The sequence below is a fragment of the Leguminivora glycinivorella genome, chromosome 21, assembly GCF_023078275.1.
Source record: "Leguminivora glycinivorella isolate SPB_JAAS2020 chromosome 21, LegGlyc_1.1, whole genome shotgun sequence".
Taxonomy (NCBI): domain Eukaryota; kingdom Metazoa; phylum Arthropoda; class Insecta; order Lepidoptera; family Tortricidae; genus Leguminivora; species Leguminivora glycinivorella.
This window is the reverse complement of record NC_062991.1, coordinates 335218-363179: the sequence shown is the minus strand read 5'-3', so window position 1 is coordinate 363179 and position 27962 is coordinate 335218. Positions and strand designations below refer to the sequence as shown.

The following is a 27962-nucleotide window of genomic DNA, read 5'->3' as shown; positions in this document are numbered from 1 at the left end:
TTGGGAGGGGGGTATCCACTATGGGACCGGCAAGAAACTCGGCGGGCAACTTCTTTTCAAAACATTACATCTTATAATTAACATGCATTAAATAACAACATACAATTTAACATGCAAAAGTATTCATCAAAGAATATGAACAGACTAGGTACTCTATGGAAATCAATTTCAATAAATTATATTATTGCTTAATAATACGTCGTTCTTCTTCAGAGAAAACATATCAAATTGTCATAGAAGAAAAAGATAATATGAATCTCAATATCATTAAATATGTAATTTACCTACACAACATAAAATATAAAATATTTGATGTGCTTTCTTATCTGAACTGTGTCCTCTATACATAATACAATTATTTTAATTGCTATTCGTTTTTTGTAGTTTCTGGTTCGGGCCATGCATGTTTGTCTGTCAAATAGTCCTCGACTCTGTAATAAGCCTTTAACATCAATGATTTTTTTAAGTAGTTCTTAAGAGCTGGGAGGGGTAATCTCAAAGCAGTGTCAGGTAACTTATTATAAAAATGAATGCATTGCCCAACAAATGACTTCTGTACTTTACGGACACGAAACTTCTTTATGGCAAGCTTATTTTTGTTTCTAGTGTTATAATTATGGATATCAGAATTCTTAGTGAAACAGTCTAAATTCTTAACAACATAAATTATACTATCATAAATGTATTGGGAAGTTACAGTTAAGATATTAATTTCTTTGAAGAGTTCTCTTACTGATTCACGTGTTCCTAAGTTGTAAATAGAACGAATGGCTCTCTTTTGTAATACAAAGATAGTCTGTATGTCAGCTGCTTTGCCCCAAACCAGAATACCGTATGACATTACACTGTGAAAATAACTATGATACACTAGGCGAGCTGTCTCAACATTAGTCAGTTGCCTGATTCTCCTAACGGCGTATGCGGCTGAACTTAATTTGCTTGCTAGTTTCTTTATATGAGGACTCCATTGTAGATTTTTGTCCAATGTTAAACCAAGAAACAGTGTTGTATCTACCATCTCTAAGCATTCATCATTCAAAAGTATTTTTGTATCGATTGGTTTAACATTCGGCAGAGAAAATCGAATACATTTGGTTTTCTTAGAATTAAGAAGTAAATTGTTGACAGTAAACCACTGCAGTACATCAGCTAACGTGCTATTAATTACATTGTAATCCGTAGATTTTCGGTCAACATTAAAAAGCAGTGATGTATCATCAGCAAAAAGTACTATTTCACAAAAGTTTTTCACTATACATGGCAAATCATTTATATAAACCAAAAACAGGAATGGACCTAAAATTGAGCCTTGTGGCACTCCTAATTGGACTACAGTCCCGCTAGAGCGAGTTTTGTTAACAACTACTGTTTGTGTTCTATTGCTAAGGTAAGAAGACATAAAGTTTAGGGCATTTATAGACAAACCATAGTGTTCTAATTTCAAAATGAGCGTTCCATGATCCACACAATCAAAGGCTTTTGAAAGATCACAAAATATGCCAATTGCATCACAAGAATTTTCCCAAAAATTATATATATGTTTAATGAGTACCGAAGCAGCATCGGTCGTGGAACGGCCCCTTGTGAAACCGAACTGTTTGCTTGTAAGTAATCTATGTCTGTTGAAGTGTCCCAGTAGATCATTTAACATTAGCTTCTCAAAGACTTTACTTAGTACAGGAAGTATTGATATGGGACGGAAATTGGTTATGTACTTACTCGACGATATAAACGTAATTAGCTAATTACCGTAAACTGGGGTTACTATGATACTTGGGGTTACATTGATAAAAACTTCGTTTTTTAATGCAAAATTCTACATGTCCCAACGCATCTGTCCATTTTTTTAACGGCGTTGGCACTATCGATAGTTACTTCCATTAGTTGCTCTAGATAACGCAGCGAAAATGTATAGACGTGGGCAGTGCAAATCACGTGTCAAAATATAAGTATAGTTTATCGCTATTTATCATGTTCAAATAAGTTCTAAACTAACTTAGTGTGTATTAATGTAAAAGGTTCACAGTGAATATTAGCTTGCTAGAAATATTTTAGGTATATCATTGTATTGAGTTTCGTGTTAAAATTCAAACTGGGCATTTTATTACTAATTATTTAATTTGTGGGGTGTCTTTGCCTGCATGGGGTAATATTGACCATGCTTACACAAAGTTGAATATTGTGTATTATGTCAAGGTACTTATTGAGGCTGATAATTTGATCTCTTTTTGTGATAAATATTGAGATAATCTTACATAAAGTTGATTTTTCGAAGATGGTAATTTATATGTTTGATCAAAGTAACTGTGACATATGTGTCATTTAATTTTTACATTACCTAAAGTGACCCCTTATGATAGAAATGTATTAATGTAATTTACATGTCCGTTTTTGGGTCATAAGGTTACATACGTCTATCAAATTTCAAGTTATTCGAATCCGTAGTTTCGGAGAAAATTGGCTGTGTCTGTGACAGACGGACGGTGATCCTATAAGGGTTCTGTTTTTCCATTTTGAGGTACGGAACCCTAATACAACAAATTAAAACTGATTTAACAATTTTTTGTTATATTTTCGCCATATTATTCCTTAAAATTATGATTAATTGCAACTTTCATATCATACTACTATAGAAATATTACCAGTAAGATTGGTAAAATACTCGGTAGTATTGGGAATATTACTGGTAATATTGGTAGTTTACTAAATGACGTTAGGTAGGTATTATTTTTTGTTATAATACAGTGCAACATGTCTCCTTTGTATAAATAAACACAAAAGAAATATTTTTTATCTATTTTTATGTCTATATTTCTCTAAATTACCGCTAAGTGGTAATATTACTAGTAACATTACTGGTAAAATACTCGTTTTAGTAATATTACCGGTAATGACCCATCACTAATTAAAATGATTTATGATAATTGTGCTTGCTTGGACATTGCTAGCAAGTTCTGGAAAGTATTTAAATTGGTCTCTTTATCTTTTAATTATTAAACTAGACGGGCGATAGACGATAAGACTCTATAGATAATTAACTACTTATTTTTTACCACACCAACTGGTAATGGCTCTTTTGTTCATTCAAAAATGTATAAGTGCAATCATGCAAATTTTAACTTTATGCTTAAAGCTTGTTTTTTAAAATATGTGTTTGTATCATAACATAATTTTCAGTACAGATGGTGTTTTTTTTACGCACTAGTGCGAGAAGTGGTTCATTATTTGTCAGGTCGCAACTTCGGAGGGCCATCTGTACTGAAAAACGTCGTACGATACACGTGCGAAAAGGAAATTCGTAACTCGTGTCGATTTATAACACTCCCTCCGTAACACCCACTCCTCCGGTCGTGTTTTAATTTATCGCCACTCGTTTCGAACTTCCTTAAACGCACTTGTATCGTAATGTACTATTTCTTTATGGTACCTATATACTGTAGTATAAACCGTTTTCCGACCCCAGAACTTACGCACAAACGTGTGAAAATCATGAAAGTAATCGATATATAGCGTAAAACTGTTCTGGCTACGTAGCCAAATGCACGCACACGATAATATCGTTGTCGTAGCTAAGCTACCTTTATCGCTCTTCCATATTGGCGAGACAGAGACAGACTGCGTTTCGTCGTCTAGCGTCAATGATTCAATCGCGGATCCAGGTGGTAAAGGCCATGGGGGGGGGGGGGGTCACGTGGTCTATTGGTATGGCCCCCATGACCCTGGATCCGCGCATGACATGATTGTCATTTCTGCTACGCCGGCAGAATAGGCTTCATTGACGTTCGGACCGATTTAAAATGTAATAACGTCAATCGGATATCGAAAGTAGACTATAGTCATTCCAAACTAAATTCGTTGCGATTTTGAGAGCCCGCCGTTTTAAATGTTATTTAAAACTTCAAACATGTATGCAATTATGACATTTAGGTATATCATCATCATCATCATCATCATCATATCAGCCCTTTAAGGCCTCTCTTCTAGTACGCCACTTGTCCCGGTCCTGAGCTAGTCTCATCCAGTTGTGACCCGCAATTTTCTGGATGTTCGTCCACCCAACGAGCTAACGGATGCCAAGCGCTTCTTATATCTGTGAGCGGCCACCATTCCGTTTACATTTTAGTTCATCTGCCATCACTCTGCCTAGCAACATGTCCCGCCCAACTCCATTTTAGTTTGGTAATGACGAAACCCACGTCTAGCACCTTGGTACAGTACACATTTAGGTACAGTCGCCATCATCAGATTCGTCAGAGCGGACAAGGTACAATATTAGATGACGTCGACTGTACTTAACCCTTGTACAGGCGGGGGCATCCAAATCGCTGTTAACTTAGTATGGTCACAACTTTAGGTATGTTACGTTCTTGCTTTATCGTTGTATCAAGCCCACAAACAAACCGATTAACTATCTATCGATATATTATCGCGTGTCTGGACTCTGGAGCATAAATTATCTCCTGCGAATGCGTGGATTATTTAATATCAGAATTCCTTAGTTTCAACAAAAAGTATCGATTACTTAAGAGGGCTTTCGTGTTAAAAATAGTGAAATCGCAACCGAGCGCTTGATCATACCATGTGTGGTATCAAATTAAAGGGCTTTGCGAGTAGTTTATAAAAATATATCACATTATAGGACTTTTTCTACTTGATCTAACAAAATATGAGAAAATGTCCAAAAGTGGTAATAATTGTACCGGTGAAGGCTCGTTTTCAAAAAATTGGCAAAAATCAATAATAGCAATTTATAATCACTAAGGCATAACAGCAATTTAAGTAAACGTTGCAGATTAATTTAGTACAAAACTTACTTCGATGTGATGTAGATTTTCAAAGAAATTGTCACTTAATTTTAGGTAATTTCTGAAAAAAATTGAATTCGCCTTAGGCTAGTTTACTCTTTTTCAAAAACTTAAAATAAAAATCTAGTCTGAAATGATTGTGGAACAGGATATACGAATTATAAATTTACCCGTTTTAATATTCAAAATTGTCCAAATTTTACAAATAAGATCGACTGATTCAGCTCTATACGTGCGTTTTTCTAAACGTGCATTAGAGAAAAATTCATAATTAATTTAGTGAGTTAGTTTTCAAAAATCCAGTCTTATAAAAATCAAGATAATAAGATGCTCTAACTGGAACTTGAATTAAATAAATCTATTGGATAACGGAAAGTGTAGTATTTCACCGACTAAAACTATCAATTTTACATTCTTTTGACGTTTTTTTTTTGAAGCAAAATCATGGCATAGCATTTGAGACAGTCATTAGGCGGTAACAATAGGATTAATAACAATGAAAACAAAAGATACCTCGTACGTAACCGAATACACAAACGCTCACGAAACGAAACTCGTAGATATCTATCTCTATCGCTCTTGCTTATTGGTGTGACAGAGCCAGGCTACCTTTCGCGGCGTTTCGTTTTCGTTTCGCGTTGCAGAAATGCCATTCGGCTACTTTTCCGGATTTTTTTAAACTACGTCGGTGGCAAACAAGCGTACGGTCCGCCTGATGGAAAGCGGTCACCGTAACCTATGAATGCCTGCAACTCAAAGAGTGTCACATGCGCGTTGCCACCCCATTAGAAACTTGCACACGCACTGTCACTTTAATGGTATGCAGTTTGCAACGACGCCTGCTAATTTGAAGTACTCCAAATTAGGTAACAAAAGAAAAAAATACACCCTGTTGGTATTGAATTTCGTTAACTTTAAGGGATGATTCTTTAGATCAAATACAATTAATTTCTCTAAGAAACTAGCGTCTTAACTCTTACGGTTATCGAGTTATTAAAAAATAAAAATAATTACTGAACACGTGTGTGACAGCCTTTACCACTTTCCAATCCCAATGTTATTTGTTTTGACATGTGCCGTCAATCACTTGACACTAACTTGAATATTATTCTTAAGGGTCTCTCACACTATTCATTTATTATGTACATATGAAAACGATGAAAAAACTATTTTTGCAAACATAACTAAAAGTGATATACAGGCTGCTTCCTGATAACGAACCTAACGACATGTCGCATTTAACGGAAAACAAAAAAAACACGGTGTATAAGCCCTTTTGTTATGTTTCAAGTACTATCGGGCCTTTCGTATTTGTAATGGAGTATAAGCTGGCATAATCTCGACTTTCGAGACGAGAGGTCACAAAAATGCGTGATGAGGAAAGTGTACAAGTGATAAATTAGTATTTTATCTCCACGTCGCTAATAAGTGGCAGTTTGTATCAAAACACTCGCAGTCTCGGGTTATCGGGGCCTTGCTAGTAAAGATAGAGGGGGCCTCAGAGTTCAAAGGCAATTAAAAATTATATGACAACACATTTCAGTGGAGAAAGGAGGAAAAGTTGAAGAATAGGCGCGAGAGAATATACCTCAGTAGAACCTAGTAGAACGTATGAATACGATAGTAGAATACAAAACAAAACAATGACGTTTTTCTGAAAAGCTTTTTTTGGCGATACTTTGGCGCCAGGTCTTTCTGACAGGAAACATCAAAATCCACCAATCATATTAAATCGACATTTGATTGGTGGATTTTGAAGTTTGCTGTCAGAAAGGCTGGGCGCCTCAGTATCGCCGCTTTGCGGAAAAACGATTCAGAAAATCCTCATTTATCAGGTTTATTAGTTAAAGAGAAAATTCGTCAGACGTATGCCAATTTTCGGCATACACACTCTAAAAGCAAAGACGTCTTATCTACAGCTACCGTTGGGTTCCAAAACAGAGAAATGAATACAATAGAAAAAGTAATCGTTTGTTGAAACTCTTGTTTATCGTTTGAAATCAATGAGAACGATTATTAATTGCAGGCAGTCGCGATTGTAAACTCGACAATTACAAGATATAAATATCTACGATTGTAAAATATTACATGTATAAGTGTATTAAGTGTCCCAAAATGTAAACATCCCTAAACATTGGCTACCGACCGTCAATGAACGCAAATCCGCTGTACGTTAGTTATTATACGAATATATTAGTGTTCGATCAAATTCAGACTTGATTGGAAGCAAATTGGAGCAGACAAGCAGGTCGATTCGAACGCATGTGGAAGTCAGAATGATATTTGAATAATGTTTGCTTATTGACAAAATGAGAATGGCCTACTTAACCACGGAGGCCTGATGGATGCGTGTGAATTTTTCCATGCCTTCCGTCAATTCCTAAACGCCCTAGGGCGGCGTATAGCGACATCTATCGGAGGCTAAGTCTCATCTTGCTGTTTTGATTTTTCTACCATAGAATGCATAGGCACTGGAGACGAAATAATTCAGACTATTCTGAGGTCAGTGCGAGTTGGAATTGGCGTGTGTTCCTCATTACGTCTGTTCGCTTGTTAGCAGTTGGAGGCTTTCGCAGATGCTATCGCACGCACACATACAAACATACACGCGTGTTGCGTACACATGAGTACGCAGACACACGCGCACACATAGTAAACACAGCTGTACCTCTAATATATGGTGTTACCCTTGAACCGTGAACGTGGAGGTGGTTAAAATATAACGAATAAATATGATTGTTTTCCCCTCACTAGCTCGGAAATACGTGTTTTGTCCTTTAATACCAGCGGGTAAAAACGCATTTTATCCACTAGTAGGTAAAGTAATTTGACCTTGAATAAAGTCAAATTAACTGGTTTAAAATTGATAGAAGTAGGTGAATCTAGTAATGAAGATGATTTACCACCTGTGGAACTAGTGGAAGCAGTGATAAACGCATTTTTAGGGTTCCGTAGTCAACTAGGAACCCTTATAGTTTCGCCATGTCTGTCTGTCCGTCCGTCCGTCCGTCCGTCCGTCCGTCCGTCCGCGGATAATCTCAGTAACCGTAAGCACTAGAAAGCTGAAATTTGGTACCAATACGTATATCAATCACGCCAACAAAGTGCAAAAATAAAAAATGGAAAAAAAATGTTTTATTAGGGTACCCCCCCTACATGTAAAGTGGGGGCTGATATTTTGTTTCATTCCAACCCCAACGTGTGATATATTGTTGGATAGTTATTTAAAAATGAATAAGGGTTTACTAAGACCGTTTTTTGATAATATTAATATTTTCGGAAATAATCGCTCCTAAAGGAAAAAAAAGTGCGTCCCCCCCCCTCTAACTTTTGAACCATATGTTTAAAAAATATGAAAAAAATCACAAAAGTAGAACTTTATAAATACTTTCTAGGAAAATTGTTTTGAACTTGATAGGTTCAGTAGTTTTTGAGAAAAATACGAAAAACTACGGAACCCTACACTGAGCGTGGCCCGACACGCTCTTGGCCGGTTTTATTTGCGTTTTAGTTTCCTCGCTATAGTGAGGGGAAAAGTTTTGTGTTACACTCGGGTACAAATGTATTTTACTTCTCGTGTGTTAAAAAACTCGCAAGTTCAGGATTCTATTCTCGAACCACTCGCTTCGCTCGTGGTTCAACTATAGAATCCTTTCACTTGCTCGTTTTTCAATTCCACACTCGGCGTTAAAATACAACTTTGCCCCCTTGTATAACAAATAACTATTTTGACAAACACTTGTAGGCATACGGGTGACATTATTTTATGTTTCCCGGATAGGTAAGAATAGTTTTTGTTTTACAAGGGGGTTGATATCCGAGCAAGCGAATGATTCCATTATTAAACCGCGAGCGTAGCGACTGTAGCGAGTGGTTCAAAAAGATCTCGAGCGTTAGTGCGTTTTCACATTATCCGATCCGATATCGGATTTAGGACCGATATCCCGTACATTACAGGCGCCATCTTGGATTTTTTCCATTGAAGTCCTTCCGACATCCGATATCGGATCGGATAATGTGAAAACGGACTTACGAATGTTAAACAAATTTTGCCGCCGAGTGAAACACAATTTTTTTACCCCACCAACACGAACAAAATACTGACCATAAAACATCAAACGAAATCAAATCTATCAATTTACTCAATATAATGATTCAAAAATCATCATTTATAGGTAAATTGTACCAGCCAGCTCAAGATATCAAGTTAATTTTGTATGAAATTACTTTGCGCTCTTGTGGATAAAATGCAATTCTGCTATCTGTTTTCGAATAGAAATAGATTTTCCTTCACGGATAAAACTTGTTCATTTACACTATTAAAAAATGCTTCATCTTGCTTATGAAGTATTTATTTATAATAGTTATTTGTTCCAAAAAGTCGCTGTTTAACTTATAATTTTGACAATATTGATACAAGAGCAAGCGAGAGATTCCAATAGTGAACCACGAGCGAAGTGATTAGTGATGACTAGAAATGGAATCTTGAGCGTTGCGAGTGTGTCAAGGCATGTTAGGTTAAATAAACTTTGCCACCAAGTGAATCACAAACATTTTCAAAACATCTATGATTTATGCCAGCTTAGAACATCAAGTTAAAAGTATGAAATTATTAAAACTATGCACCCTTTTTTCATCCGTTTTTAAAGCATCAGCATTTTTAAGTTCTTAAGGCCTTTTATCAGTAGATGTGGTAAAAATAATGTCACTGTCTCGTTCTAAACTTCCTTTAAAGTTATCGATACCCGCAGTTGGCAATAGCCTTTAATTGTTCATAATTAGTTTGTAAGACCAACTCGATTATCTGTGATCGATGATCATCCATCACCGCCTCGTGGATAACATTTATCTTTTAATCGAGTAAACTTATCAATCGATAAAAAAGAGGTCTGTACAGAATTCCCACCCTATTGCGCGTTTGATTATCTGTGATCGATGATCATCCATACTTACCATATTTAATGAGTATATCAAGTACTACTAGCACGCGTATTTTCGGCGCCAAAAACATATTATATAATAAAACAATAGATAGATAGATAGATAGATAGATCTTTCCTTTTTTCTTTTTATTAATTTAATGTGTTCTGTCCTGTTCTGTTTGTTATTATTCTTTTGTATACTTAGATCTTTCTTATATCACAGCCTGTTGTTATTTTTCTTGTAATGTTTTCAATTTTATTCTTTTTAACTGTAGTCCATTTTTCTTGTATCACATATGTTTTGCATTTCTTCTGTCTGTTACCCTCCGTGAATCTTTCTCACTTGATGGTCTCATCGGAAGATCAGCGCTGGAAGTCACCAGCAACACGCTGAGATGAGGCCATTTCGTGGCACTTCATTACTTTCTGTCTTGTTGTTATTATGTGTTCTTTGTCTTGTCTGTGTACACGAATAAATGTTTATTCTATTCTATTCTATTCTATTCTTTATTGTTCAACCGTGTTACACAGGTGTTAATTCATTACATTAGTAGGTTCCAACGGTGACCCAATTGTAAGAGATAGTTATCAAAATTAATGATTCAAACAATTTTTTTCAGTATGTACATACTACTGAGTTGTTTCATTGTGCGTTTATTAAATACGAATACGATACCAGTGTGGAGAAAGACTGAGTTAATAAGTGTTCCGGACGTCTGTGTTTGATATTTATTTATAGGTAAAACTTATTTATTTAATTTTACGTATAAAATGGGTACAACTTAGCATACAAATAAAACTAAATTAAAAACCTAAATAATTCTTAAACTAAAAAAATTACATCTAGTATTAAAAAAATCTATTTATCTATTTGTGAGTTCCTATAATTGGCTCTGTATTGCTATTCTAAATGTATATTGTATCATTCATAGCTGTTGGAATTCCTTGTATAAATAAATAAATAAATAAAAACCTACTGGAAGAGGCCTCCCTGCGCAACTTCTGGTGCAAAGGTGCCCATTACACTCGCCGCGTTAGCCGCGTTGAATAGCAATGGACAGCCTTTGCAAAAAGAATGATTCTGAGCGCGGGTCAAGGCCACTTTCCCGTAAGCGGCGCCCCAGTTTTTATTTTGGATTATTTCATTTCGTAACTTTGATGATAAACAGGAAATGGTATAAATTATGGCATAGGCGAGAGGCTGGCAACCTGACACTGCAATGTCACAGTTTCGTTTACTTTCAACCCCTTATTTGCCAAGAGTGGCACTGAAACTTGAGTACCTAGTTTCACGTCCTCTGCCTACTCCTTTATGGGATACAGGCGTGATTGTATGTATGTAGGTGTGTAAATATGAACAAGAATTAATGTGTGTTTGTTTATTTGCAGGTGGAGTCATGCCTGTCAGAGTTGAACCTGTGTGGCGCCACCTTGCGGCGCGTAGCCAACGTGTTCGAGCGAGAACTCACCAGGGGGCTTAGGCAACAGCCCTCTTCACTACAGATGGAGAACACATATGTTCCTGAACTCCCTGATGGCACAGGTATGTGTGTTGCATAACCTGCACTACCCGCAGTCTTCTCTATTTCATCCACCTGAGCCGTGACCCACACAGAAGCGACCTGAGTCGTTAGACACTGAACTAATTTAAAAAACTTCCCTTCAGTACATTTTGTATAGGAAGGAGTAATAAAGAGGATGAATACTAACCATTGAGTATGGTGTTTCAGAGGAAGGCGTGTTCCTTGCGCTGGACCTCGGCGGCACTAACTTCAGGATCCTGCTGGTGGAACTGCGGAAGGGTCTGATGGTGCGAGAGGACGTTAAACAATACCACATCAGGTGAGCAAACCTTTGGCTTTTTTCACACTCCTCGAAGTACAACTTGTAAAACACCAACAGACTTTCGACTTACCGAGGATGGGCCAAACAAAATAGCGACAGACTGGTGACTTACCGTCGATAGGCCACAGAAAATACCGACAGGCTGGTGACCGGCGATGGGCCAAAGACTGACGCGACTTTCCGGCGATGGGCTAAAGACTAGCCTAGGCTTAGCCGTTAGTTTCTTGTCACCAATCATCCTTGGCTCTGCGCTCCACTGTATCCAAAACAGCGGGTTGGTATTTAGCTGAGCCGTCCCACAGGTGGCTGCAATACTCCATACAGGATTGGACTTGAGTTTTGTAAAGCGTTTGTACATTTTGCTGGTAAATGTACGTTGCACGGAGAAATTATGAATGAATTCAATGATAAATTCGCCATGTACTTTTGCAGCTTACTGTACCAGTGCTCAACACGGTAATGCCCAAAAGAAGACACCCTTCTGTCATATTTATTAACAGAACATTTCTTTTTTTTTGCCTTTAATAAAATTTTGATTGTTTTAGGGAATTTTAGGTCAATTGTACTCAGAATCACGAGTACTTTCAATCTCACTGGGAGACAAAAAGTGTCCCAGAATTTCCATACATTTTTGTTACTATCCTCTTTTGTTACCCCATACAACGTGTACGGAAAATGGTAACAAAATAAGAAAAAATCGTATGGGACAATTTTTTTAACTACTAGGATTGAAAAAGCTAGTAATTCTGAGTAGAAATAGCATTTTTTTTTAAATATCACACTTCATAAAAGTGGCAAAAAAAAAAGAAATGCTCAACAATGACCAGGGGGGTTACTAAGAAAGGGGTACAGCTATAGCAGTTACATAGCTCCGTCCCTCTCTCAACCTAAACTGAACGGCTTTAGCACGTCATGGTAACCCTGAGATTGGAAGGTGGCAGTCTACTTATTTTATGATTAGATGGTGGTCTACTGTCGAGGACTGATACTTTTGCCTTACTGATGTGCAATATGATACACCATTTTCAAAGTAACAGTATCGTAAATTGGCCCTCGCATGTGGAATGTTGCTTTAATTGGTATAATTAATCCGCTGCTGGAGGTTAAATGAGAGAAGTCTGATTTGGTCTGTGCTAATTAGAACGAGTCACATCTGAATTATTATTCTTCATTAAATTGGCCTACTTCATCATCACTAGCTAGTCAAAAAAGAATAAAATTATGTTTGTAGTAGTAGTAGTAGTAGTAACTCTTTATTGTACAAAACACATTAAAAAAAGCATACATTGAGATGTGAAGTACAAAGGCAAACTTATCCCTTTGATGGATCTCTTCCAGTTAACCTTTGGATGTGGATTTGTTTGGATGGAGAAAGAAATTATCCAGATAAAATTCCTTTAATGACTTGTAAAGTTTCTCAGAAATTGAGATTTGCAATTCATAAACACAGACCCGATAATATGTTTTCACCACACCAACTGTTAAAGGCTTACTTTGCTATTCGAAAACAGATAGCAAAATTGCATTTTATCCCCAAGAGTGCAAAGTAATTTCATATACATTTTAACTTGATGTCTTAATTTGACTGGTAGAATTTACCTATATATATATCATAATTATTGGATAAATTGTTGAATTTGATTTAGTTTGATGTTTTACAGTTAGTATTTTGTTCGTGTTGGTGTGGTGAAAAATTTTGTGTTTCACTCGGTGGCAAAGTTTGTTTAACCTTCGTGCCTTGAAACCCTCGCAACGCTCAAGATTCCACTTACATCTTTCGCTTGCTCGGGTATCAATTTTGGCACGTGCGGTTAAACAACAACTTGTAAAACAAATAACTGTTGTTGAAATTTCAAATGAAACCTTCCTTATTACACGTAGGTATACTCGTATTTATTTACCGTAACGTAAGGATTATACATAATTGGACATAAAAATAAATCAAAATATTATCTATTCAATATTATATCTAAACTATTACAATTTGTGTTCCAGTGACGAGCTCCGGCTGGGCCCCGGCGAAGACTTGTTCAACTTCCTCGCTGACTGCGTCCAGGACTTCGTGCGGTCTGAGGGCATGGAGGACCAGGAGATGTCACTAGGTTCGTGGTTCACTCTATCCTGAGCATCTACATAAATATTTAACCTTTTTTTTTTTACGGAGTGGGAATGCAGTTGCGCTCGCTGTGTATGCTTTCCCTTCTCCTGGCGAGAAGGGGGAATGGCCCTACCCACTAAACCCACTCCGGCGTTTCACCCTCATTTCCGTTCGTGATTTAACCTTTAAAAAAGAAATTATCGAAAAAATAGGAAAAATTAAACAAACTATAGCAACTATTAACTTTATGCTGTACGGAGTAACTGCAGGTTAGCCTGTGCCCTGGCAGTCTTTCAACCAGACGAAAACTGTTTCAAAAGACTGCTAGTTGGGTCTCGACGAATACGGTTCTAAGGACCATTTTTAAAGATTTTGCTGTGCTACTTATCTTTTAACATGTGGCTTTCCATCAAATGTAATGAGGATGTTTTCATCTGATCTAACAAAAAATTGTCTTTCGACTGTTGATGAATCAGAAATACTTACCCTTAGAAATGGAAAGCTACATTTTAATGTTACAGCTCTCACTTTAATGCCTACCTTGGGTTAACCGCTTTCGAAGGAAGTCAGTTCTGTAAAGCGGGTGTAATTGACGATGACGTTCAGATATACTCTCTGAGTGATCAGTGATCACAGTTCAAACCTTAAAACCAGTTAAAACTTAACCTCTTCGCGTAAGAAAAACTGGGTTTCTTGGGTACCCTGATACAAATGATAATGCGTCATGTTTATACACCGTTCCAGGTTTCACCTTCTCATTCCCAATGAAGCAGCACTCCATCTCGTCGGGCGAGCTGATCACCTGGACGAAGAGCTTCAAGTGCGGCGGCATGGGGGCGTCGACGTGGCGGCTTTGCTGCAGCGCTGCCTCCATGATAGGAAGCTCAAGGTCACAGTGAGGGTGCTGCTGAATGATACCACTGGGACACTGGTAGCTGGAGCTCAGCAGGATAGAAGAGTGGAGGTCAGTAGCTCAAGCTTCAAATGTTCAACCCTCACTACAGCATACTGTCACACGCCGCGAGTGGAAGTCAGAAATAGTAACAGATGTCTTTTGATACCCAGGTATGCAGAATAGTTCCCAAATATTTTTGGAGTTAAAAAAAAATGCATTTTTTTGGGTATTTGAGCACTTCTGTTCCAAAATATTTTTATTTGAACAACTTTACATAGCTACCTACTTCACTAGTTCGTATTTGGAATTTTTGCTGTATTAAGCTCCAGGTTTGATCAAGTTCTATCAGTGGACGACCCTATTATCCTTTCATTCCTACTTTCATTTTATTTATCTTAAATTGTGTTTTTTAATTCCTCTCCAGCGAAATTGCATGAAATCTTCTTATTCCTCGTTCCCTCAATGCTGAGGATCGTGACCACAAGTAGCGTGTCTCCATTGAACGCGGTCATAAGCCATGTGGACTGCACGATATAGGCTGCCGCCAGTCGACTTCTTCACACAGTTTGACCATCTCTTACGAGCCCCACCCCAAGCGCGTTTACCATTCATTCGCCCCAAGATGATACACTTCTCCATATTATGAAATGAAATCATGTCAAAATGTGTTTTTGTCCAGATCGGCGTGATAATGGGCACGGGGTCAAATGGCTGCTACATGGAGTCGGCGTCGGCGGTGACGCACTGGGAGGCGGCGCGGCGCGGGCGCGGCTGCGCCGTCTGCGTCGATATCGAGTGGGGGGCGTTTGGAGACAACGGCTGTTTGGACTTCTTGAGGACGGACTTGGATAGAGAGTGGATGCGAGGTCGCTGCTGGTCGGATCTTTCACGTGAGTATATCTTTGGAATGGCGGTGTGTATTGGGTTAGGGTGCGCCGTCTGCGTGGATATCGAGTGGGGGGCGTTTGGAGACAACGGGTGTCTCAATTTCTTCAGGACAGACTTGGACAGAGAGGTGGATGTGCGTTCGCTGCTGGTGGGATCTTTTATGTGAGTATTCTTTAATTGGTGTTACATGGTGCGTGGATAAATATAGAGTGGGGCGCGTTTAGAGAGAACGACTGTCTCGATTTCTTAAGAACAAACTTAGACAGAGAAGTGGATGCGCGTTTGCTGCTGGTGCGATCTTTTACGTGAGTATATATGTATTAGGGTAGATAGATAGATAGATAGATAAGTCATTTATTTGGCAGACTGCAAACACACACAATACAATACACAATTTAAAACACACAAATTAGGCGCAACATAAAAAAGAGACAGAACAGTAAAATACAATTGAGACAGTAAAAAAAAAACAACAATAACAAAAAAGAGAAAAGAAAAAGAAAATACAAACTGTGTGCGTTGCATAGGGCTAGTTGCATCAACCACATTTGACAGACACATCATCGTCACGCAGCAGACGACTATGGAACTTCCCATACAATAAAATTTAACGAACGCTTCAACGGTCAACAGTTATGTCAGACTCTTCGTGATTTCTGCAATAAAAACTGGATCCTATGGGTCTTGGAGTAATTCCAATCCAGTAATCGTTAAGTTATAAATTATGATAAAATTGATATCGTTAATTTGCAGTATTAGAGTATTAATGAGTCATCTGTCGTCGTTCCAGGTTCGAGAAGTACATCGGCGGTAAATACCTGGGCGACCTGCTGCGCGCGGCGCTGGCGCGGCTGGCGGGCGCGGGGCTGCTCCCCGCCGCCCCCCCGCCCGGCTCCATCTCCTCGCTCCACGTCAGCCTGTTCGAGGAGTGAGTACCACCAGCATACTGCAGTACCAACTAACAGCGTTTTCACACTATCCCCTCCTAGCTGGAACAGCATGGTGCAGGTTTAGAAGAACTGCGACCCTACACGGATCTCAACTTTCTGCTTTCACATTCAGACACTTGTACTTTTATTCTGTGTTAGAGCACTGGCATTTAACCCTACACGGAATTCGACCTCCATGTATTTGTAAAAATATTAAAAAAAGAAAGCGCCATCCTATCGTTTTGTCTGTTGAAGTTTTATTTTTGTACTAACTCATCGAAACTTTTATTTCCACAGGGAAAACGAGAACGGTTCCACAACTCGGACGCTGGCGGCGTTACGATCGGCGTGCCCCGAAACGGCGGCGGCGTGGACGGACGCCGACGCTCTTGTAGCCCAACACGCCGCTAGGATGTGCTCTAACCGAGCTGCACAACTGGTCTCAGTTTGTGAGTAGTTTAACTAATTGAACGGCGACGGCGTTAGATCTGAAACGGCGGCGGCGTGGACGGATGCCGACGCTCTTGTAGCCCAACACGCCGCTAGGATGTGCTCTAACCGGGCTGCACAACTGGTCTCAGTTTGTGAGTAGTTTAACTAATTGAACGGCGACGGCGGTAAATCTGAATTAGCGTCGGCGTGGACCTTGTAGTCGAACACATCGTTAGGATGTGCTCTAACCGTGCTGCACTACTTGTGTCTGTTTGTGAGTAGTTTAACTAATTGAACGCGGCGACGGCGTTACGGCAACGGCTTGCCTGTCTGTGAGTACTTACGATATGTTACTATAACTATTGAACCTAACCGGCTTTAGTCACAGGACGGTGGCGACGTGTTGTGATCACTAGAGTGTTCTAACAGCCGCGCAGTCTGCCTGTGAGTAGTATTTATACTTGTAACTAGTTGAACTAATACGGCGTTAGCTTTATGTCGAAGTCGGCGTAGTCATACTTTGCAGTACGTACAGAATGCCTACTATTCGCACTGTTAGATTTTTTTCAATCAATTAACAGTACAGTAATAAATGTAATAATACTTGATTTATTCTTAGAACAAATTAAATTATCATCATAGAAAATTATTTAATTTGTATTTTTAGTAGCCACACTACTATTTTAACTATAAACTGAAATAAATGTCATATACAAAGAAAAAATTATCGAATTAAAAGAAGTAAAAGCCACCGTGACCGAATGGCCGAGTGGTTTAGGCATCCGTCGCGATAACGGAGGACGCTGGTTCGAATCCAGCTTTGGACACTTGGAGGCCTTGGTCATTTTTTCTTTGTATATGACATTTATTTCAGTTTATACTTGATTTAATTTGTTTATTTAATGTATATTTATAATTTGCAGGTGTAGCAGTTCTGGTGCAGCGTATGGCGCGGCCCCACGTGGTGGTGGCGGTAGACGGGTCCGTGTTCAAGAGACATCCGCGGATCCGCGGGCTCATGGAGAAATACATCGCGTTGCTGCAGCCTTATGAGGTAGGCAGAGCACATCAAACTGATGAAATTATAGTACATACCACTCTTGGCAAAATCGACGCAAAATCGGCTGTAGTCGAACAAACATCGCTCGTTATTTAATGGCTAGGCGTTGTACCACAGTATAATAAAGAGTACTATCGTACAGTATGGCCACTGCCGCTCCCCGCTGAAAGTGCCGTGCACCCCCTCTCGGTTACCTCACAGTTACCATCTGTCAAAAACGCGAATAGTTGACCTGTCATATTTCTTTCACTCATATAAGCATAGTACGCGTTCACCTACACGAGCTTAGAATGTGTGCTAGGAACGCGCCTCTTTCACATATGTATAGGTTATAGGTAAACGCGGGCTCGGTTTCCGCAACTCGACGTTATAATTTGCGCCTATTTTGCGTGATGGGTTGCCGCACTAATCCTGCCAACCCAGCTCCACCAGAAAGCCTAGCAGACCCTTTATGTTGCCGACGACTTCTGGGAGACACCCCGGCGACCCGAGGTGTTGTGCCCGGTAGTCTGCCACCCCTGGGCATTCGAGAATGACGTGAGCGGCTGTTTCTTCTGCCTCCGGGCACGCTCTGCAGAGGGGGCTGTCTGTAACACCCACGGTAAATAAGTGTTTGTTGAAAGGGGCCTCTTTCATATATTTCATCGCTATTAGTGTCCGAGGTGTGGCCGTAATACGAACGATTTTTGGTCAACGAAAGCCGATTCAACGTCGATATGTTTGGGGAGACCCTTTAGGAGGATATAATTTAATTTCTTTAGGTAAAATGGTGTCTATAATTGTTGCAGTTCTCTCTAATGGGCGCCGAGGACGGTAGCGGGAAAGGGTCCGCGCTGACCGCGGCCATTGCTGCACGCATCTCTGCGCAAGACAACTAGGCTACGGTGCTAGCGGGACGGCGGTATACATCTGTCTCATTTACACAGGCTATCGAACCTACAGTGCGAGCGGGATGGCGGTATACCGCTGTCTCACTCACACAGGCTATCGAACCTACAGTGACGTCATTCGACATCTAAAAGACATTCTAATACCTATCGTGCGTTTTGCTCCTGCTTGCCCGTAGATAACGTTCCGATGTCAGTGTTCGTTTGAATTTGTATGTAAATCCTGACCAGAAATGTATATAACATACATACATACAATCACGCCTGTATCCCATAAAGGGGTAGGCAGAACACATGAAACTACTAAAGCTTCAGTGCCACTCTTGGCAAATAAGGGGTTGAAAGAAAACGAAACTGTGACATTGCAGTGACAGGTTGCCAGCCTCTCGCCTACGCCACAATTTAACCCATATCCCATAGTCGCCTTCTACGACACCCACGGGAAGAAAGGGGGTGGTGAAATTCTTAACCCGTCACCACACAGTCACACAGATTATTGTCTAGAGGGCGCTGTTATTCTGATGATATGGGGTGACAATTCAGTAAAGTATGACAAATAGTCCTAATGAAATTCCGCAAGGGACGGATGTAGTTATACCTACATAGTATATTTGTGGTCAGGATTTAACCTATAACAGAGGACGGAGAGATCATATGCACGCGAGACTGAATTTTAGGGGTTATTACTATTATTTTTCAGAAACCTTCAAAGTTTGACTTTGTGCTATAAAATATAATAGGATTTTGTATTGTTTGCTCGTCAAGAAAGAGAATCTAATAACCGGTTCTAGAGATACTTTTTATCCAAATGCCAAAGGACAAAAGCATCAAAAGTGTACAAACATATTTTAACGTCGACTGTACTGTAGCCACTCTATACTACCCTATTACCATGACAACCGTATATATCTGCATAATGACGAGGCCGACTGACTTTTAATTACGCTAGATGGCGCCAATAGATCTGCTGTCATTGTCAAATCATTTATATTTTTACAGATTTTTCTATAGTAACATACGTTGTAGTAGATGTAGTGCGAAAAGGGCTTCCTAAGTATTTTTCCGGAAACGTTCGTATTTGTCATGCTAGTTCAGTCAATGTCAGTACATTTTAAAACCGAAATAAATTACACATATGAAAGAAAAAGTGACCAAGTCCTCTGGTGCCTGAGGCTGGAATCGAATCAGCGTACTTTCCAAACGCGGGAAATGCCTCTTTATCCGCTCGGCCACCCATGCAGGTCACAGCTGTCGAGGTCGAAATTATCTCTCATATGAGTAATCTATACAAGGACTCTTCTTCAAGGACTTTTTCTTTCATATGTGTAATTTATTTCGGTTTTAATTTATATACATAGTAGTGTGACTACTTTAAGACAGCACAAGTTGAAATATTTTCAATAGATTATAATTTAACTTGTGTTCATTAGAATTGATTCAGTACATTTTGTACTGACACTGACTGAAGACCCCTTACTCCTTAGAGCGCTCATCAATTTCACGAAACGGCCATCGATAGATGGCGTTGGCGCTCGGTACGCGAGCACCGGCAACTCAACGCGCGTTGCAACGCAGACACGAATAATCTTGATAGTTTTGAATTAAATTTCTAATAACATAATTTTCAATTTTATATGGGGACTCTTTATTTAATTTCATATTCATGGTATGGTAGTAGTAAATAAGGTATATGAATGTAGTAAAAGTATAGTATTAGTCTACATGTACATATATAAATTCAGGTTTCCTAATTGATTGATTCAACAACCAACACCGCTGAGCCGAAACTACGAAAGCTAGAAAGTCGAAATTTGTATAGATTGCATTAACAAAATTTCGAAGAGATAAGAATCGATTATAAAAATTTACACCCCTAGTAGAGGGAAAAAGGGGTGAAAGTTTGTAGCGGGATCAATTTGTTTTTTTTTATTAGGAAAATTTTAGTTAGGAACTTGAAATTAGAGAATAGTTTAATAGTGATTTCTGTTTTTTAGGGTTCCGTAGTCAACTAGGAACTCTTATAGTTTCGCCATGTCTGTCTGTCCATCCGTCCGTCCGTCCGTCCGTCCGTCCGTCCGTCCGTCCGTCCGTCCGCGGATAATCTCAGTAACCGTAAGCACTAGAAAGCTGAAATTTAGTAACAATATGTATATCAATCACGTCAACAAAGTGCAAAAATGAAAAATGGAAAAAAATGTTTTATTAGTGTAAAGTGTAAAGTGGGGGCTGATTTTTTTTTCATTCCAACCCCAACGTGTGATATATTTTTGGATAGGTATTTAAAAATGAATAAGGGTTTACTAAGATCGTTTTTTGATAATATTAATATTTTCGGAAATTATCACAGTTATACTGACTTTCATATTTTTATAAGAACAGCATGCACTTACGTCCAGAACAGTGACATTTGGTGCATTGGAACTGCTCATGATGTGTCACTTTTTAACCGTCGCCTCAAATCTGAGAGATTTGAGGCGAGGTTCTCAATTCGTCTGTATGTTTATTTATTTTTTTTCATTTTTTATGTTTGTTCCTCGATATCTCCGTTGTTACTGGACCGATTAAAAAAAAAAATTGAATGTATATGAATACAGATTGGTCCCATTTTTCTCAGAACCCAGTTCTGATGATGGGATCCTGGAGTAATCGAGGGAACTCCTCGAATCTGAAAGGCATACGTATGGTGATTTTTGTGTTTTTAAAGGAACAGCATGCATTTAGGTACGGAACAGTGACATTTGGTGCAGTGGAACTGCTGATGATGGCCAGAACGGAACTTCTCAAATCTGAACGGCACGCTTATAGTGACTTTGGTATTTTTATAAGAACAGCATGCACTTTCGTCCAGAACAGTGACATTTGGTGCAGTGGAACTGCTGATGATGGTCAGATCAGAACCGATCTTCTCAAATCTGAACGGAACACTTATAGTGACTTTGGTATTCTTATAAGAACATCATGCACTTACGTCCAGTCCAGAACAGTGATATTTGGTGCAGTGGAACTGCTGATGATGGTCAGAACACTCAGAACCAAACTCTTCAAATCTGAACGGCACGCTTATAGTGACTTTGGTATTTTTATAAGAACAGCATGCACTTACGTCCGGAACAGTGACATTTGGTGCAGTGGAACTGCTGATGATGGTCAGAACCGAACTCCTCAAATCTGAACGGCACACTCATAGTGACTTTGGTATTTTTGTAAGAAAAGCATGCATTTAAGTTCAGAACAGTGACATTTATTTAGTTATGTTTGTTAAGCATAATTATTGAGTTTTCAAGTCAAAGTTTGTCAAGCTTCGATTTCTTATAATCGGATTCATGAGGAATTGAGAAACTCTCAAACCTTAGCGTTATACGTATATTGATTTGTGTTGCCATCAAATAATTAAAGCATTAAAAGCAGTTTTAAAAAATACCTACACATTTCTACATAATCCAACATTCGCAAGTAGCTTTCACCACAACCCGAAAGGCGGCGGTTTTTTTTTTCTTAAAAAATATTAAACGTTTTTTTATGGGATAGGAGGCAAACGAGCAGATAGGCTGCCTGATGGTAAGCGATCACTGCCGCCCATGGACACCAGAAGCACCAGAAGTGTTGGAGGTGCGTTGCCGGCCTTTAAGATGGATGTACGCTCTTTTCTTGAAGGTTTGATGGTCGCATTGGTCCGGAAATACCGCTGGCGACAATTCATTCCACAGTTTAACTGTGCATGACGTGACCAAATTTGCAAAACGTTGCGTCTTAGAAACATTTTAAAGGGTGAAAATCAAAATATGTACACCGTGTCCAATAAGTTTGAATACAGCACAAATAGCCAATAAAACAAAATGAACAAATAGTTACTACATTATTATTATATTTTATGAATGGCACTCTTATTTACTACATTCACAACAAATGTTTTGGAATAACTCCAGCATTAACTTGTTTACCAGCCTCAAACGCTTCTCAAACGGATCACACGCGGCACGCACCGTTTTCTTCACATTTCATCCCAAATACTCTCAATAATCTTTTTGAAATGATCTAGGTTTATGATTTTATAAAAATTTAGTCTTCAAAGCATGTATGACCATACAAAGTAGTCTAATACGCCTAAACCTGGAGGCCTGGGTGGCCACTCATGTTTCGGATAAAAAACTGCCAAATTAGTCTGAAACTACGCTAGAATACCATTTGCCGAATGTGCTGGAGGTGCGTCTTGTTGGGACACATGATACTCATTCCCAAGCATCCTTTTTAACTTTAAGGCATTTTTTTCTCCAAAACCTTGGTTTTAAAGAAAAAAACGTTGATTTTAACGCTTTTATCTGTAAGTACTGAAGGTAGTTTACCTCGCTTACATACTGCATCCCACACCTGTGCCGATGGTGAGCTCTGGAACCTAGGCACATTTTTCTAGTTGCCCGGAACTTTATCTATCCTCGGTACCCATAATAGTTTATTTTGGACACGTGGCGTCTGTTTTATGACATACAGATTCTGCTTATAAAAAATAACTCGTCACCTGCGTGCCGAGCAAGTATTTTGTTGGCACTTTACCTCTTTGTTTTTCTTAGACACTTCGGAAATTTCATGAACTTTGTGCTTGTATTTTATTAAAAGGAATATACTTTTCAGTTTAAATTAGAATTTGATGGCCTGTGATCCCTATATCTTTAGAACTGAGGTAAAATGTGAGTATTCGGACTTATTGGACACGGTGTACATGTTCGTTCTAAAAGTAGCTGATCAAGCATCGTCGGTTTGGAAAGCCTGCGGTAAAATTTTTGCTCATTACTATACATATTCGATTTAAAGGGTTTTGAGATTTAGGAAATAAAACAACGCTTCATTAGATTTAATTTAATAGCATTATGTAATTATAATCTCAATGTAAGTGCAAGCAGTCTTATTTACAATAAACTTAAAAGCGGAAACAAATATATGCAGAAAGAAAAAAAGAAGCTGTCAATACTGAATCCCCTAGGGTGGCTATGTATGAATAGCACAGAAAAGTATTAAAATAAAATAAAAACCGGCCAAAAGCGTGTCGGGCCACGCTCAGTGTAGGGTTCCGTAGTTTTCCGTATTTTTCTCAAAAACTAACCTATAAAGTTCAAAACAAATTTTCAAAGAAAGTCTTTGTAAAGTTCTACTTTTGTGATTTTTTTCATATTTTTAAACATATGGTTCAAAAGTTATAGCGATTATTTCCGAAAATATGAAAATTATCAAAAATCGATCTTAGTAAAACCTAATTCATTTTTAAATACCTATCTAACAATATATCACACGTTGGGGTTGAAATGAAAAAAAATATCTGCCCCCTCTTTACATGTAGGGGTACCCTAATAAAACATTTATTATTATTAACGACCTTCCACATATTTATAATGAGCCCAAACATGATGGGGTTATGATGAGGAGAATAGCAGTTCTGTTGACCACCTCCTGACTCCATCATGAGAACTTGGACCTCGTCTAGTTCGATGGTGCTCGTCAGCCCAAATTTAATGAGCCCGAACATGATGGGATTATGATGAGGAGAATAGCAGTTCTGTTGGCCACCTCCTGACTCCATCATGAGACCCTGGACCTAATCTAGTTCGATGGTGCTCGTCAGCCCAAATCTAATGAGCCCAAACATGATGGGGTTATGATGAGGAGAATAGCAGTTCTGTTGACCACCTCCTGACTCCATCATGAGACCTTGGACCTCATCTAGTTCGATGGTGCTCGTCAGCCCAAATCTAATGAGCCCGAACATGATGGGGTTATGATGAGGAGAATAGCAGTTCTGTTGGCCACCTCCTGACCCCGTCAAAAGACCTTGGACCTCATCTAGTTCGGTGGTACTCGTCAGCCCAAATCTAATGAGCCCAAACATGATGGGGTTATGATGAGGAGAATAGCAGTTCCGTTTTCCGTTGACCACCTCCTGACTCCATCATGAGACCCTGGACCTCATCTAGTTCGATGGTGCTCGTCAGCCCAAATCTAATGAGCCCAAACATGATGGGGTTATGATGAGGAGAATAGCAGTTCTGTTGACCACCTCCTGACTCCATCATGAGACCTTGGACCTCATCTAGTTCGATGGTGCTCGTCAGCCCAAATCTAATGAGCCCGAACATGATGGGGTTATGATGAGGAGAATAGCAGTTCTGTTGGCCACCTCCTGACCCCGTCATGAGACCTTGGACCTCATCTAGTTCGATGGTGCTCGTCAGCCCAAATCTAATGAGCCCAAACATGATGGGGTTATGATGAGGAGAATAGCAGTTCTGTTGACCACCTCCTGACTCCATCATGAGACCTTGGACCTCATCTAGATCGATGGTGCTCATCAGCCCAAATCTAATGAGCCCAAACATGGTGGAGTTATGATAAGTAGAATAGCAGTTCTGTTGAACATCTCCTGCCTGACTCCATCATCATGAGAACCAGAACCTCATCCTGGTCCCAAAATATAATAATAATTCAAACTCTCAACAAACTTCACGTATAACTTAAAATCCAAAATCATATGAAAAGCATGTCGAATGCTAAAATTGCATAAGGTGTAAAAAGGATCAAGATTTGTTTAGTCGCAGTTTACGGCACTTCTCGGAACTATCGAGCTGCTTACGAAAGCTAGGTGCGCCGGACGATCAAACGCAGGTCCGTTGTCTTCGAGCGCTCGGCGCAGACTGAGCGGGCTCGCGTTAGCACAGTGTCTTTTATTCGAATTTTAGGTGTTTTAAAAACATATCTATCGACAGAAAGGTATGTCTTATATGTATGATTTTTTTCTTATAGGTCAATAAGAAGTTCTAGTTTAGGATAATATTATTTAAGAGTTACAAAAAATGCAGGAATCGCAGGAAAAATACATAATGTAAACCTCTTTTTATCGAAAAAATGGGGAGGATACGGAAGGTTATTTATCCACCATTTCAAGTAAATCTTAAAATGTCAAAGTATTAGCTAACTCGTACAGGATATAACAAATAGGATTGTGAATTTATTACCCCAAATAACATTTTTAACAGCACAATCACGATTCTAAACGAGCTATCCCACTATGAAAATTGAAAACGTCTTCCAAAAAAACTGATTTTTCGGAAGTATAAAAAGACATATTTTAAAGTAGTACCAATTGACTTTCTAGCTTAAGATATGTACTTTTAGGAACATTATCATTTTTTTAATAATCATTTATAGTTTCTTTATAATTTTGAATGAAAAAGGTTCTATTTTGCAAAAAACGCTCGTCTTTAGGAATAAGGCCTCTGAAATAGCATGACACGTTCGTACGTTTCCATAACAATACGAAGGCAAATCTTTCCGCAATACATCCGTGCGTATATATCAACGACGGTCATCCTAATCTCGGCACTAAAAATGGCGCGAAATTCAAATGTTCAGTGGCAACTAAACCTCCGTCCATACATTTTCAAACGATTTTTAAATGTTATGGCTCGTCCATGATTCCACCAAACGTCAAACGTGTTTTATAAAGACAATAGGCCGGTGAACCCTATGTTTTTCAGATTTGCCGCCTTTTCTTTAGTATCAAGATTTAACATCGATTTAAACTTCCCTAGATACACTATCGCCTACAAATTCGACACTCAAAAGTGTCCGAACGCTTATTGCAAATGTGTGCGTCGAGTTGACAAACGAAAACTTCGCAATGTAGTAAAAACTACTTTAATTTTTTTACAAAAACAACGTTATTTCTTAGTACTTAGAGTTCAATTTCAAATGCAAGCAATTGGCGGTTATGACATTAATGAATGTGATCATCGCGAAAGCCATAAAATTTTATGACCGCAGATCGCAGGTGTGCATATTTTTAAACAAATCTACGTCTTATTGCAACCAACATAAGTTTAATTTCGTTCGCGCTGCAGCAATCTAAACGCCATTTTTAAATTGGGAACGAGGATGGACAGAGGCATCATGGGAGTCGCGTTATGAGATGAAAGGCGAGAATGAGGAAATTTGCGGTATTTTTGCGAAAAACTGTTTAAAAAAATTTATATATATATATATATATATATATATGTGTGTGTGTGTGTGTGTGTGTGTGTGTGTGTGTGTGTGTGTGTGTGTGTGTGTGTGTGTGTGTGTGTGTGTGTATGTATGTTTATAAATAAAAAAATAGATATTGGGGACACCTTACACAGATCAACTTAGCCCCAAACTAAGCAAAGCTTGTACTATGGGTACTAAACGACGATATACATACTTAAATAGATAAATACATACTTATATACATAGGATACATCCATGACTCAGGAACAAATATCTGTGCTCATCACACAAATAAATGCCCTTACCGGGATTCGAACCCAGGACCGCGGCTTAGCAGGCAGGGTCACTACCGACTGAGCCAGACCGGTCGTCTAATATATATAACATATGTGTGTGTGTGCGTGTAGTGAGTGTATGTGTAGCGATTATGTGAAGGTAAACAGTTGAGGGATTGTATGTGGTGTGTGTGAGGGATGGTGCACTTGGAGAATATGAATTAAGTAGCTATTAAAACAAAGAAGAATTGAATGATGACATTAATTTATTATTCTACGTAATTTCTTTCAAAGCTTTGTGTGGGTAAATCTTCTCTCCGCTCCTCAGCTATAATCTTGCGCCATTTTTCCCTTTCAACGTCTTGTTTTGGGAATCTGGAATAAAAACCTTTTTTATTACTTAAAAACGAATTTGCTATTCCCGGGTTGTTTCTTTTTATAATTAAAGTAATTTATAAGATATGTATTAATATTATTGAATTGAAATCATTTATTTCAGACTTATTGGTCCATAATAATAAATAAATACATACACTAATAATATGAAATAGGCTTCTTTTACAAAAAATATAAATTAGCGACTCCATCATTCCATTTTTAACTATGTTCCACTTCATCCATCTTTTGTCGCCGTCCGCTCATTACTAGTATAGCGCCGAGTGCGTAAGACCAAATCAAGAATTTTTTAATTATTCTAGAAAATAAATGTTTTTAGTAAGTTAGGAAGCCATTTTGGCCACAAATGCATAACATTATAAAATTATTAATTACTTACCGGAAATACGATACGTCATCCTTTTTTAACGTATATAAGGTGTTATTTTTGCACTTTTTTACGGACATTTTGGCATGTTGCCAACGTCAAGGATGAAGCGCTACGACCGCCCAATTGTGCTTAGAACATTTTCAAGCACAA

At 38.6% G+C, this 27962-nt stretch overlaps 1 protein-coding gene across 1 annotated transcript in view; it reads left to right on the top strand.

Moving 5' to 3' along the window:
• LOC125237520 (hexokinase-2-like) overlaps nt 1-19110 on the top strand; it is a 51450-nt gene extending 32340 nt beyond the window's left edge. The window contains 11 exon segments of the mRNA XM_048144641.1: nt 11117-11270; nt 11458-11569; nt 13568-13674; nt 14415-14501; nt 14504-14634; nt 15245-15420; nt 15720-15758; nt 16244-16381; nt 16680-16831; nt 17738-17868; nt 18663-19110. Of these exon segments, the coding sequence (XP_048000598.1) occupies nt 11117-11270; nt 11458-11569; nt 13568-13674; nt 14415-14501; nt 14504-14634; nt 15245-15420; nt 15720-15758; nt 16244-16381; nt 16680-16831; nt 17738-17868; nt 18663-18752 (1317 nt within the window). The 3' untranslated portion in view covers nt 18753-19110.
• Nucleotides 19111-27962: the final 8852 nt, after the last annotated feature.